Source organism: Sceloporus occidentalis, unplaced genomic scaffold (genome assembly GCF_023333645.1).
Source record: "Sceloporus occidentalis isolate IW3139 unplaced genomic scaffold, rSceOcc1.0.p SCAF_163, whole genome shotgun sequence".
In the NCBI taxonomy this organism is placed as follows: Eukaryota; Metazoa; Chordata; class Lepidosauria; order Squamata; family Phrynosomatidae; genus Sceloporus; species Sceloporus occidentalis.
The window spans coordinates 890,155-905,530 of record NW_028317143.1 but is presented as its reverse complement, the minus strand read 5'-3'; the positions used below and the strand labels follow the sequence as shown (position 1 = coordinate 905,530).

The 15,376-nt window shown below is 45.3% G+C and overlaps 1 protein-coding gene across 1 annotated transcript in view; it reads right to left on the bottom strand.

Annotated features, from left to right (window-relative positions):
* LOC149279523 (dysferlin-like) overlaps positions 1-15,376 on the bottom strand; it is a 177,522-nt gene that overhangs the window by 158,534 nt on the left and 3,612 nt on the right. The window contains exons 2-4 of the mRNA XM_089501080.1: positions 6,085-6,140; positions 5,676-5,767; positions 2,444-2,549 (exon numbers count right to left, since the gene is read on the bottom strand). Coding sequence (XP_089357206.1) covers positions 2,444-2,549; positions 5,676-5,767; positions 6,085-6,140 — 254 coding nt within the window. The remainder of the gene's footprint in view (positions 1-2,443; positions 2,550-5,675; positions 5,768-6,084; positions 6,141-15,376) is intronic.

Below are 15,376 nucleotides of genomic sequence, written 5' to 3'. Positions count from 1 at the left end.
CCACGTGGAGAAACACCGCGCACGTGTCAACCCAAGGTCCACCGGAAAAGTCTGGCTGAGACGTTTCAAGCTGCTAAACTATGCTAAAAATATTTTTTCGTAAGTTATTCTTGCGGCGTTTTTCCTGTACGGGTCTCACAGTTTCTCCGGACTGCTATCTAAACACGGCAGGTTTCCGAATAACACTTGTGTCTGTGAATGTTGGTTTTAAGAAGAAGAGGCTAAAGTCTGCTAAGCGCATGAAAACCAAGCATTATTATTATCTACACATACCCAATACCATTATATACTCTGTACATTGTATGCATAGCCACCAATGAGGACAGTCCTGAGATTTACTCTCTAGGGCCAGCAGAATAGTCGAGTCTCTCCACCCCGGGTTTCTGCTTCACTTGAACACCGAAGGCGATAAACATACAGTGGCAAATCCAACAAGTTATTTTTATGTACAAATCCGTAAGCCCCAGGGCAAAGTTTAAACTTTAAGAGCCCAACGACGGATGTTTATTAAACAGTAAATAAAACATATATATATATATATATCAGGAATATCAAGAATGTCCTAGGAAGTTCTCCATCAGTGGAAAGGGTCAAGGGTGGACACAACGATTAAGATTTTGAGATACAACGAAGCACCAGTCAGGGTTCTTTGAAAACCAGTCTTGTAGATCTACGCAAACACCAAAAACCAAATAAATTAGAAGTCTGTGGCAAAGTTTTTGATGCCATGGCAACCTGACTTTAAATGCTGTCATTTTTGATAAGGTTCTACAAGGTTGTTCGAGAAGCTCTGCTTCCACAACCCAATGTGAGGTCTATGAGATGGAGGCCATTACTCTCAGCTCGATTCCAATCTTGATTCATGGCCTGTTTCAAATCTCATAACCCTACCCCACCTGCCCTAGAGTGAAACCTTGTCGGAGATCTCCCCTCAATAAGACAATTTATGCACCGTAGGCAGTGGCGGAACTACCGGGGTCGCGACTGCGACCGGGCCCTGTTGTTCTGCCAGTCAGGGGGGCCCAAGGGGTGCCGAGCGGTTGCTGAAAACGACCACTCGGCACCTCTTGGGCCCCCCTGACTGGCAGAACTCCAGGGCCCTTCTGTCTCCTCTGCTCGCTACCGCTCGCCGCCGTCTGCCTCAGCGCTGCCCCGACTGCAGTGCTTGGGAGCGTGAGGCGTCTGTCTCGGGTGCCGGCGCTTAACGCTGAGCGCCGGCATATGACGTCATATGCTGGCGCTCAGCAGTGAAGCTGTGCGCACCGTGGCAGAACAGCCAGACAGAGGTCTCGCGCCCCCACCACAGGACTGCACGGTAAGTTATCTACAAAGGGGGGTAGGGAGAGGGTAGATAGTGAGAAGGGGGTGGTAGGGAGGGAGAGGGTAGATTCATGATTCTTTGTTTCCAGAAAGCGATTGTTGTCATGTCACTAAATCCGTCTCTAGGAAGAGGGCAAAGATCTGTCAGGAAACTGGGTGGGAGGTGTGATATTTTAGGATGTTCCTCATTGTGATGTCAAACCATCATGAGCCTAACAAGGAAATATTATTCATTTATATCTGTACTTAAGGCTGATATTAATAGCTCTAAAGAGTTATGGGGCTGTTGAGGACACCGAGTCACTCGCTGTCACGTTAAGTCCAATTGTCAAGCAGGTAAAAAGTTTGTAGATATGAGACACAACCTAAAACTTAGTAAATGAAACAAAACTAACAAAAATAATATTTCTCCATTACTTTTCTGTAATAAAATGCTGAGATCAGGATATAAAAGTAATTTCCTATAAATTGCAAAATTCCACACAAATTGTATCGACGGTCACAAAAACAAAAATGCAACGATACTACCGAAAAGTAGATATTTTGTTCATGCAACCCAAAAATGCTCTAAATTGTGATAATGTAAGTATCTGAGCTTAGGCCGCCCATTAATTTTAAGATGTTTGGGGTGTTGGGTGGATCTCGAATCTACTTAGCGGGGTAAAAGTGAATTGCTGATTGATTCATAAATATTATTTAAATGAATTTATTGTAATTTTTTATAATTATTATTTATTGATTTATATACTCAAAACGCTTCCCCGAGCTGGGTCTCCATTCACAAAGAAGAGGACAGCGGTCAGGAGACCAACGCAAAGATCTTCCTCGCCTGCCCCCCCCAGCGTCTCTACTCGGGGGGGCAGTAAATGCTGAACCCAAATTGTGGATGCAGCCCCTATGGATTAGGAACAAATCTGCCCCCATTTGGCCCCCGTCTAGTCGCCCGTTTCTCCTGCTGTAAAGACTCAAACCTTAATCAGTCGTTGGTCTTGTCTTGGTTTCCTTTACACATAACGTTGTGCTGCTTTAGAAAGAGTTGTCTGCACTTAAAGGGTTAAGCATTTTTTTTTTTTTAATAAATAACGGCATTGATATAAAGTGACCCCGTAGCTGCATTACTTACTCCGGTGTTCTGCTTCTTGTTATCCTGGAGTGGGGCGTTATATGTGGCCATCATGTGGGGAGAAGTAAGTAACTCACGCAGCGACAACCTGACCTGGCCCAGGAGCCTGAGGGGGAGAAAAAATAAAATATAAAAAATATATAAATATATATAAATAAGGATAATATATAATATAAGGAAAGAAACTGAGCTCCTTCCACCACAACCCTCGCCTGGTTCTTCGGTAAAGGAACCAGGTTGTCTGACCTTTCAGTGTAGATTTGCACAATTATTACATTCTGACCTTTTTGTGAAATAAATTTCCCATTTTTTGGACACATTAATAGGAAATGAATGGAACTCAGTACTCATATAAACCCATAACTGTAATAACGCTCCAGCCATCATAGTGTTAACGCATATCATGGCTACGTGGTCCTTTTAAATAATACCTTACTGCACCCTAGTGGTTATATTCGGAACTGCGATTGGATCCCTGTCTGCGCTGTTGGGGCAGCTCAGGGTGCAAGTGACCCCCACACCGCATCTTCACTTACTAAAGGTGCTGTTCCGCCTACTCAGCTGGTTTTAAAAACTTTTGCAGCCAAGTGCAACGTTAAAAACATTGTTGCTGATCCTGCTCCCTGCCCAAAACCTTCCGAGAAATAATCCCGTAATCATTTAACATTTGGACTTTTTTATATATATATATATTTTTTTATTATTATTATTATTTTATTTTTTTTGCCTGGAACACTTAATTATCCTGTGATAGAAAAGCAGACACAGATAGGTGGTAACCATAGAAACTAAAAAAGCTTCTTAAAAGAGTTTGTGTAGTTTTATGTCCAAAAGAATGAAGAAAATGACAGATCTGCTAAAGTTTATTTAGAAACAGAATTTTGCTGCCAGATCGGCCCCATTCGGCCCCCGTCTAGTAGCCCGTTTCTCCTGTTTAATCAGTCGTCGGTCTCGTCTTAGATTCAGGAGCCGTATGTCTATCCCACGCATGTTTAATCCCCTCACTGTATTACCCTCTACCACTTCTGCTGGGAGGCTGTTCCACTTATCCACCACCCTTTATGTAACATCTGACCCTCTAGTTTAAATTTTGTCTGCGAAAGCTCAGCCTGGTCTGCGATTGGCCCACGGCGCGTCTCATAACGGGGTTAGATGTGGATTCTTATTGTCGCAGAAGGCGCTGTCCTTGCCTTGCAAGGAAACAAACACAGGATATGAATGGAGGAAACCCGCCGAGCGCTGATGAATGATGACGGAAAGACTCAAATTAAGACTTCTTGGAATTATTGTTTTTGGATTATTTTTTTTTTGCCGCTATATTGAGGGACGACCGTCAAAAACATGTTTTGGAACCCAGACATGGCTACTTAAAAAAGAACAATTCTAAAGGTTTTCCTCGTTTCTGTGTGTTTTACAGAAAAACAATAATATATATATAATTAATAATTTTATGTTATTACTACAATATATATCGCCACCATATTCCATATATAGAGCAGGGCTGGCATTATCTCGCAGCCCCCCCCCCCCCGGCCAGATAATGGCAGCCCTCCTATGCATAGCGCTATGGAATATGGTGGCGATATATAAATCAAATCATGATAATAATAACCCAACCCGATGGCCAATTAACACAGCAGATTGCAAGTTATCTGGGATACAATATGATTCTATCAAAAGGGGGCTTCATAGAATAAGGATCCCATGATGTGATCATGTAAAGGATCCAGACATGGTGTAAATGCTGCATTGAATGCTTGTTAGTAAAGTTTGTGTTGAACTACAAGTACACAAAAAAGCTTCTGGCAGTGGCCCTGGATGTCCAAATGAGAGCAGCCCAGGGGCCAATTGCCTCCCTGTCCACCTGGCGCTATGCAATGGGTAAACAGGACATAACCAGTAGTGCGAAACTATCTGGATTTAAAGGGATCCGCCAACCATCCGATACACTTTAATGCGTATGGCAGCCAAGAGGTCCCTTTAAATGTCCGTGCTGTCCCTTTTGAATGGGGGGATTCTGCCCGTCTCCCCCCCCCCCGGGGTAAATGCCGTGCAGGAGGTGCGCTCGGCTGTACACATCACCGTGCATGCGATATACTCACTTCCAGGTAACTCCAACGCTGGCTCGAGGAGGGCTGGGGTCTGCGCGGAGCCCCTGTGCCACTGACCACTGAGATTTATTGCTGTCATGTACGTGGGGGGGCTCCTGATCCCCTCCCCCAACCAAGTCTATAGGTTTCACAGAGGCTTCTGTTGTATTTCCAAGGATCGTACTCCCACCATCGCTGGTATTCAGGCACCCAGTGATCCTCGGCCAAGAAATCCCGGAGAATAATCATTCCGGTAACGTCACACAGTGTACCCGAGATCCGCACACGGCGGGGGTCTCAGGCGTCCCCAAGGGCATGCACCGGTCAACACATAGTTAAATGTAACCTTTACATTAACCAGCACTGGCTAGGCAAGCGGCGGAGGGTGGTCTTACGAGACCCCCCAATGCGCATCGCAGTCCAATCGATTTCGATGGGAGAGCTGTAAATCGCTGTAAATCGATCAGTGCTGTAAATCATTCTAACGCAGCGTTTGAGGGAAGTTGCAGGGCTGAAGCTGCAGCTTCTCCCTAAAGTAAGTAGGTTTTTTTGGCGGGCGCGTCCTCTGTTGCGCAATCTAGCGTGTCGATTGATCTGGAGCACGCGTGTGTTTGAGGAACTACACCGTGACTCAACGTTTAAAAAAATAGAACCAACCCCTTTTATTTTGGGCGTAATACCGCAATTTCCAGAGGTTTTACTTAATTTCTGGGCTTGGCGCGTATGCATTTAACCGCTTGATGACCAGCGACCTAGGGTATGATAAGTGATGACATCATAACACTCTGCACCTGACTCTACATCATCATCAAACACCCTTCTGAGGAGAATCAGGAAGGACATTCAATGAACTTTTTCTTCTCATGACGTTTAGGTTGATAATAAGCGACACGGCGCCTAGGACCCCGGACTCCAGGGACGTCCTGGCCTCATGGGCTTCTGGGCCCTCAGAAGATTTTTCCACCTCAGCCCACCATGCGCGATGGGATCTGTCCTCTCCAGACTCCTGCCCCATAATATGGCATCCAACCACACACTACGGATACAGCTGCCCGCGTGCCCGGTATGGGGGGTTTATTACTGGGTCGGGGCAGAAACTGGATAAAGCACTGAATGGCAAGGAGTCGTAATACCACCATTACCTGTTCCTCCCCATCGTCTCGTGGTCTTTAACGGTCGCGTAGAGCTCCGAATTGTGATCCAAGGGAACTCCTTTAAGCTCCCAGTCGAAGCCCTTCAAGAAAAGGAGAGGAGCGTTAGAAACCCCGGTCCCTGAACCCAAAATCAAGGGTTTTCACACAATGTCATTGGAAAATGGTGCACAATGTTATTCCTCCCCATATAATAGTCAATGTCGGAGAATGAAATTGGGATTGCGGTCCCGGATCACGCTGACCCGCAGAGCTCTACCACATGACAGAGGAAAAGCTCGGCTGGACAGCAAGATAGAGTGGCAAAATCGGGACTGCCCTGCGCAAAGCGGGACAGTTAGGAGGCATATATATAATTGTAACCGTGACGGTAAATCTGAGGCAGGACTGCTCTTCTTACCTCGTTCCAAATGGGATTTGCATTATTCTTGATCACTTTGGTTTTCTTCTTAACTCCTAGAGAAGGGGTGAAAAAAAAAACACACCGGATTAGCCCACAAAACGCGAACCCAGCGCTCCACCAGCCCACAAATCATCCACCGTATTCCTTGAGCACAGGTGAGGGAAGCAAACGCTTTGGGGATACATTACTAGACTACGGATGCAGAGAAAAAATGTCTTCCTGCCGTCCTCTCGCTCTGCGCTTGGAGTTGAATTTTAATCTTTTTAATGAATTTTTTGGGGCATATAAAACGTACTTTTTTACAGGTCATGGTCACACCGTATCGCGCGCGCAGCAGGGTTTAGGTCTCCAATCAGATCTCTGATCTCTGTAACCGGCCCAGTTACTCTATAGAGGCCAAGCGCCTCATAAATGGCGTCCAGAGAAGGCTTTGCATTGTTTGAGAGTCTTAGTGTGTAAAGGGGTAGTGCCGTCAGTCGGCTCATTGGTAGGTGATATAGCCGCCATAATTAGACAGGACTCTCCAGACTTGGGGGACACGTGGTGGCTGGCGAGGCGATATATATAACCATACAGTGTGACGGGATCCCCGATATTTATAGGGGCTTTTAAATAGTATTTGCTGGGTGCACTGATTTCCTGGCTGTCGACCCACCATGACTCCCTGCGGTCCCAGAGGATGTGGTGGTCTCCTTACTGGAATAGACTGGAATATGTACAGAATGCTGAAAAGTAGGTTTTATCTTGCATTAGGAACTAAGGCACACCCTCCAACTATCACGATTTAAGCAGCACAGTCATGATTTTCCAGCTATGTCCTGCCGGTCAGCCCCAGCGTCCTGCTTTAGTGGGCAGTGGGGATTACGGGCCGGTTACTGAGACGAGACGTGTCCCCCCCCCCCCCGGCATCCCCAATGGCTTTAATCCTTGCAAAGTAATGATGCGAAGAGTTGGGTTATGATGTCATATCCTGATATTCTCCCTCAACGCATCGCAACGCGTCCTGTCTCTAAGCCCACCCGCCTCTAACTGTACCCCCAAACAAAGGGCACCTGAAATCTTGGAGGGGGGGGGGGTGTGCGCAGGCAATATAAGGATCAAGAATCACGCAGCATCATTTCTGCATGAATTCTGTGAGGTTTCGGGTATTCTGTGTTAAAGGATGGTTTTTCGGGATATTACCATAGGTCATTTTTGCCCCGATCTCAGGAAGAAGGGGCAGATCTCAGGGTCACACAGTCTGGAGCCGACTACCTCCCCCCCCCCCCCGGCTGTGATCATAAATGACTCCCAGTTGGTGCTTTTGCCCCCAGTATGTTATTGTTGATCTTCCTACTTGACTCTATTAAGTAAAAATAAGTCATAGTTTCCATGACAACCGGTATTAGAGCCATTTGGGTGACACATTTTGTTGAATTATTTCGTAGAATCTTCATGATGGATTATTAAAGGGTTAATATTCCAAGCGTCTCAGGGGCCGCTTATTCAGAAAGTTCCCGGGTAGGGATATTAGTCCAGGGCCCCCAAAGGTCAGTAGGGCCCTATTCAGCCATCCCTTATCAAGAAACCCCATCTACTCGCCCGTTTCTCCTGCTGTAACGAATCAAACCTTAATCAGTCGTTGGTCTCGTCTTTTAGGAGCCGTATGTCTATCCCATGCATGTTTAATACCCTCACTGTATTAGCCTCTACCACCTCTGCTGGGAGGCTGCTCCACCTATCCAGCACCCTGTCAGTAAAGCAAAACTTCCTTCCCTTTATATTTTTAAGTGCTCCCCCCCCCCCCGGGTCAGACATATCGAGCTCCCTCACTTTTTCCTGATAGTTGTTATCCTGTAACCCGTTCCTCATTTCAGTCGCCCTCCTCGGAACTCTCTAGAATGTTTTTATTCTTCTAGAGATGGGGTCTCCAGAGGGGCCCCCGGCGCTCGGGGTCTGACCCGGGATCTGTAAAGCGGCTGCTGCTCGTTGGGAGTTACCGGTATTTGAGGATTATTATTATTATTATTAGCGGAGCGGCCGGGGCCGACACTTTCCCAGACTCGGGGGGATTTGAAAACTTTCAAGGAGAGTTTCCTGGATGGCGGCCGGAGGAGGAAGAGGAGGAAGAGGAAGGGGACATTTCTGCTGCTAGTTATAACAATAGCGGCCGACGATCTCACGCAACCGCGGGGGGGCGGTGTTAAAGAGCTATGTATGGATGGTGGGGAGACAGAACGATTGTGTCACCACTCTACCACTTCTGCTGGGAGGCTGTTCCCAGGGCCGGCCCAAGGCAAAATGCCGCCTGGGCGAATTTTATGCCCCCCCCCCTATCTACCCTTCCTCTTCCTCCGTCCCTGCCGCCCCCCCTTGTACTTACCTTTCAGCAGTCCTGCGGCGAGTCTCCCTGTTCGGTCTCGGTGCCGGCTATGAGGAAATCTTCCGGCACTCAGCATTACAAGCCGGCACCGAGACCGAGCAGGGAGACTCGCCGCAGAGGAGAGAGAGAGGGGCGCCGAGCGGGTACTGACAGCTTGGTAAATAAAAACCACTCGGCGCCCCTTTCTCTCTCTTTCGCTTTTAAAAAAAAAAGGGCTTGGGGCGGCAAAGTGCCGCCCGTCCAAAAGTGCCGCCTGGAGCGGTTGCCCCACTCGGCTCCATTGTCGGGCCGGCCCTGGCTGTTCCATTTCTCTTTTCACACTCAAGTAGCGTAAAATATTTTAATATATTACATTTTATATTCTGCACTTGTACCCCTCTTATTGGGGAGGAGCAGCTGTTGTGGTCGGCTTTTACACCCCATCGCACTCAAGCTCTTTGTTGGCCTTTTGGTTGAGAATCCTCACTCGCCGATCACCTTTCTCCACCCAGGAGATCATGACAGGCTGTTCTGGAAGTCAGATGTGACAGCGTTCATATCACTCAAAGGACAGGAGGGGAGGTTATTTCTCTTGTTGGAACAGGAGGCAATAATCAGAGACTGCGATGGAATGTAACGAACTTTAGCGTGGTAGATAAGTGGAACAGCCTCCCAGCAGAGGTGGTAAAGGGTTATACAGTGAGGGGTATTAAACATGCATGGGATAGACATACGGCTCCTGAATCTAAGACGAGACCAACGACTGATTAAGGTTTGAGTCTTTACAGCAGGTGCAAGAAATATAGAGAAAGAAAATATCGGGGTTGGGAAGAATCCACAAGAGAGACAACATATTTTCCTTTATACATATACCGGGGCAAACTGGTGGCAATTACATCACTGAACCACTGGGGGGGGGGGGTTCAGACACTCTCTGCAGCGGAAGAAACCTCAGCGGTCCGTTAGAAGAGGATCCATGAAAGTATTAAGTATCATCATGAAAAGGGGGATCCCCAATCTAATTAAAGTGAAAAAGCCTTCTTATGGGGCAAAAACTCATCCAACTTCTCACACTTTGGTAAATGCCCCGGCTTGTGTCACACCAGGCGGCTTTTATTCACACGGCGTATTAAGGGTTAATTTGGGTGAAAACGCCTGTATTATACAGAAGGGTCTATGCATTAAAGGCACAGAAAGGGTTAAACAGCATCAAAAGTCCGAATGTGGAAAATGAACTGGAGTTACCGGAAAACGGACAGTTTCACCCCAATTATTTCAATCAATATTTAAGCAGAAAGTGATTGGCTGGATCTGTCCCCGGAGGGGTATCGGGGATGGGCAACTTACCCCTGAAGGTCAGGCTGGTCACTGGGTTCCGGTGCTTGTCCCCTTTCTCTCCGGTGAATAGATTGCTAGCACTTTGCACCACGCAGCGCAGCATCCTCAGCTACAGAGCGATCCCAGTGCAGAGCCCGGTCCGCACAGCCGCTAACACCCCTGCGGGGCAGCAGATCCGTGTGATACCCCTGCGGGGCTGCTGATCTCTGTGTAATACCCCTGCTGGGCTGCCGATCTCTGTGTAATACCCCTGCCGGGCTGCCGATCCGTGTAATACCCCTGCAGGGCTCCGGATCGGTGTAATACCCCTGCCGGGCTGCTGATCCGTGTAATACTCCTGCAGAGCTGCTCTGCTGCCCTCTTGCCCTCCGAGGCAGCTCAGCGGAATGAGCTAAAAACATTGCAGTCTGGAGATCCCGGCCACAGAGGCAAGGAAGTCTGACACATAATTACCCCGTGACCCACCCCCCACACATGTGCACACCCAGTGCCAGGAGTTGTACATACATGCCTCTGCCTGCCTGCCAAGATCGGTGGCCCTTGGGGTTATAATAAAAGTGGTAGGAATTCAACCTTTACAGTGCCAGAGCCATGCTAAGTACTTCAGTGTGACAGTCATAGCTACCAAGATAACAGATTGCCCCAGGGAGGGACTGGGTGAATAATGTGCTCCCCGGAGGATGGGGTGGCTTTCCTGTTTGCGCTACAATGTATCTCACTGAATGAGTCGCAGATCCCGCGCCAGACCTTCCGGAGAAGGTGTTTCAGTAACAACTTGGGGAGCGGAGCTGAAGACGGACCGGGACTGATGGTGGGGACAGGAGCTGAAGACAGCCCGGGACTGATGGAGGAAATGATGCCTCCTGTTGGTGTGTCTAATTCCTCATCTTTTAGCTTAATAAAGAATTAGAAACCCCAAAAAGAGTCATTTCTATTAATAGCTGAAAAAGGGAAAATGGAATCTTTGGTTGAAGACGGTGTTATGAACGGTCACTGAGTGTTGCGTAGTTAAATCACAGTCCTGGGGTCTACCTACCCCAGGACTGGGCATCTGGCGCCGGGCAAATACCCAAACTAGAGGTTCAGTAATACAGAGTCCAGAAACATTTGGCTAACCACAGCAAGAGCAGCGATGCTCCACGGGCACAACCCGGTTCTGACCATTAAAAAAAAGATAACTTTAAACACATAGAAAAGGCTTCAGGCATCATTATTCTAACTCACCACATTATATAGATCAGGGCCACGGGAATTGCAACTGGGAGACAGGACAGGGGGTAGTGCCTGAAAATCATGACTGTTCCATCATAACTGTGACTGTTGGGAGGTATGAAAAAGTGGCTTCCTCGTTTGACTCTGCCTCGATAATCAATGTGGCCACCAATTCCATCTCGCAGCGTATATACATTTATCTGCCTGTATGCTATAGAAACCGGCATTTCTTCTGCAGAGGAATAATATTTTAGATCAGATTACAGCCGTGTATAGCGAGTGCGGAATAACAGGGCAGATATTACCCTAATATATTAACCCACTGATTGCCAGATCAGAATCTGCCCCTTTACCCAGAGAATCTGACCCTTTAAACGAGTTAATTATTTCATCTATATGGTAATTATACAAACTGTATAATGGGTGAGTTGTCTGTAAATCATTCATGGGAAGCTGGAATCCCGCACACGGCGGGCGGATTGTATTCTGTATAAAGTCACGCGTGGGCCGATAGAACTGAGTGAAATATCACGCCGGAGCCATTTACCCTGTAATCCTGCATTCAAAATCTGTATATGTTCCCAGCGTGATATAACATAATATAGTGTTATATAATAATCTGTATATGGTCCCTACATGATATAACATAATATACTGTAACATAATAATCTGTATATGTTCCCTGTCTGATATACACATAATATACTGTAATATAATAATCTGTATATGTTCTCTGTGTTATAAAACATAATATACTGTAACATAATAATCTGAATATGTTCCCTGAGTGATATAACATAATATACTGTAATATAAAAATCTGTATATGTTTCTAGCATCATATAACAATATACTGTAATATAATAATCTATATATGTTCCCTGAGTGATATAACATAAAATAGTGTAATATAATAATCTGCATATATTCCCTGTGTTATATAACATGATATACTGTAATATAATCTGTATATGTCCCCTGCGTGATATAATATACTGTGACATAATATTCTGTATATGTTCCCTGCGTGATATAACATAATATACCGTAACATAATAATCGGTATATGTCCCCCGCGTGATATAACATAATATACTGTAACATAATAATCGGTATATGTTCCTTGCCTGATATAACATAATATACTGTAATATAATAATATGTATATGTTCCCTGTGTGATATAACATAATATACTGTGACATAATATTCTGTATATGTTCCCTCCATGATATAACATAATATACTGTAATATAATAAACTGTATATGTTCCCTGCGTGATGTAACATGATATACTGTAATATAATAATCTGTATATGTTCCCTGTGTGATATAACATAATATACTGTGACATAATATTCTGTATATATTCCCTGCGTGATATGACATAATATACTGTAACATAATAATCTGTATATGTTCCCTGCGTGATATAACATAATATACTGTAACATTAATAATCGGTATATGTCCCCCGCGTGATATAACATAATATACTGTAATATAATAATCTGTATATGTTCCCTGTGTAATATAACATAATATACTGTGACTGTCACATACCAGGAGACAGGTCCTCTTCTGGAGTCCGGACTCGTTCTTCTTTACGTCACCTAGTGGCGCCGGCAGGTACTACCTCAATTTATATTGGGAGACTACGAAATCGCCAAACACAAGATGGCCGCGCAGGAAGTGACGTAACGGCACTTTGAATATTTGGCGGGAAATCCCCAATTAGTGCCTAATCCCCTGTGCCTATTTAAGAGACTTCCTAACTCTGAGACATTGCCTTCTGATGGTCCTGCCTATCTTAGTACGCGTTCCTGTTGTTTCTCTGTTATTGACCCCGGCTATTCTACGACATCTCTACTCTCTGGTATCCTGACCTCGGCTATTCCCACGACGTTCCTGCTCTCCGGTATCCTGACCTCGGCTATTCCCACGACGTTCCTGCTCTCCGGTATCCTGACCTCGGCTATTCCCACGACGTTCCTGCTCTCCCGTATCCTGACCTCGGCTATTCCCACGACGTTCCTGCTCTCCGGTATCCTGACCTCGGCTCTCTGGACCATCCTTTGCCAGTCCTACCTGACTTCGGTGTCTCCTTGTACGCTGTGACGATATGTGTGATATGACAATATACTGTAACATAATAATCTGTATATGGTCCCTGCATGATATGACAATATACTGTAACATATTATTCTGTATATGTTACCTGCGTGATATAACATAATATACTGTAATATAATAAACTGTATATGTTCCCTGCGTGATATAACATAATATTCTGTAACATAATAATCAGTATAAATCCCCTGCACGATATAACATAATATACTGTAACATAATAATCTGTATATGTTCCCTGCGTGATATGACAATATACTGTAACATAATAATCTGTATATGTTCCCTGCGTGATATGACAATATACTGTAACATAATAATCTGTATATGTTCCCTGCGTGATATAACATAATATACTGTAACATAATAATCTGTATCTGTTCCCTGCGTGATATGACAATATACTGTAACATAATAATCTATATATGTTCCTTGCCTGATATAACATAATATACTGTAATATAATAATCTGTATATGTTCCCTGCGTGATATAACATAATATACTGTAACATAATAATCTGTATATGTTCCCTGCGTGATATAACATAATATACTGTAACATAATAATCTGTATATGTTCCCTGCGTGATATAACATAATATACTGTAACATAATAATCTGTATATGTTCCCTGTGTGATATGACAATATACTGTAAGATATTATTTTGTATATGTTCCCTGCGTGATATAACATAATATACTGTATTTTTCTTGAAAATCTAATGGTGTGACCGGTACCCAGAGCGATACCCCAAATACCTCTGAGACCCACCTCCTCCTACTATTTGGCCACTTTGTGTGCTAGGGTATGATGTCATATCCCTGATTTCTGCCTCACACAGGCTCTAGGGAGTGATGCTATAGGGGCCAAGCGCAGATCTCTGTATTGTAAATGGGATGGCAACTGGCCCATTGAGCTGAGGTCATATACGGGGTGACCCAGTGATCTGCTCCTGGTAACGCAGGATGGGGGTTGCTTCCCACCAGTCCCCCACGCGTGACATAGCAGGTCATGTAGGTTTCCTCAGAGGGACACCAGAGTCTGTGGTCACGAGCTCCCTGCAAGGAAGGCTTTTTTTTAATAGCAGAATGCCCGTCCTGTTTGGCTTTGGGCAGAACACCAAAGTTTCAGAAACTGACTAAATGATGTAATAAATGCCTGACTCCATTATATGCATCTGCTGGGCTAATAGAACATAAAGAATCAGAACAGAACGTATGTTTTAAATATAAATCCTAGGCGTCTGGGGCAGACGTTCCGGGGCATGCGATCCGTTACATTGTTACTCAGGGAATTTGTCACAGAAGAAACGTCATTTCAGGACTAAATGCAACCGGCAGTGGAACGGCAGCTGTTGTGGTCAGCATTTCAATCTCATCACTCTGAGACATTCCTGCTCTTTGCTGGCCTTTGGGGTAGGGTTCTCACTCACTGATTACACATCTCCTCCCAGGAGATCATGACAGCCGGCTCTGGAAGTCAGATATGACAGAATTCATTCTTATTCTCATTTGGATGAAGAATGAAAGAAATTGATAAAATGCCGGTGGGGGAGGGGAGTCTGTTAGACTTGCTTAAAGGAATACAATGTAGGCGTTGGAACGAATTTACAAGAGAGACAACATATTTTTCTTTATACATTTAACGGGGCAAACTGGTGGCAATTACATCACTGAACCACTGGGGGCAATTCAGACACTCTCTACAGCGGAAGAAACCTCAGCGGTCCGTTAGAAGAGGATCCATGGCTGAAAGTATTAAGTATCATCATGAAAAGGAGGACCCCCAATCTAATTAAAGTGAAAAAGCCTTCTTATGGGGCAAAAACTCTCGCACTTTGGTAAATGCCCCGGCTTGTGTCACACCAGGTGTCTTGCAGAGTTTCCTTTTATTCACACAACGTATTAAGGAGGGTAACTTTACATTGTCTTCAATTAACGTTATTGATTGAGAAGAGTGATAGGAGTTGGAGTCACCGGTGTCCATGGTGTCTTATCAGGATACGTCACAAAGACTGATGTAATGATAATGATGTCATAATATGGAGGGGGGACAATGGCTTAGAATCTTCACTGGGTTCTCAGCTTTTACCAGTTCAGAGGTTCTTAGTTACACGACATGGATTCTCAGAAGAAGAAGACGGGGAAACCCCTCGAGGTGGTCGTCAGACCCATCAGAGCTGCCCTTGAAGCGGTTTGTGAACCCGTTCTTGGAGAAGCAGTCAGGAGACGAAGAACCCACCGGCAGCGGCCAGGACAACGCGCC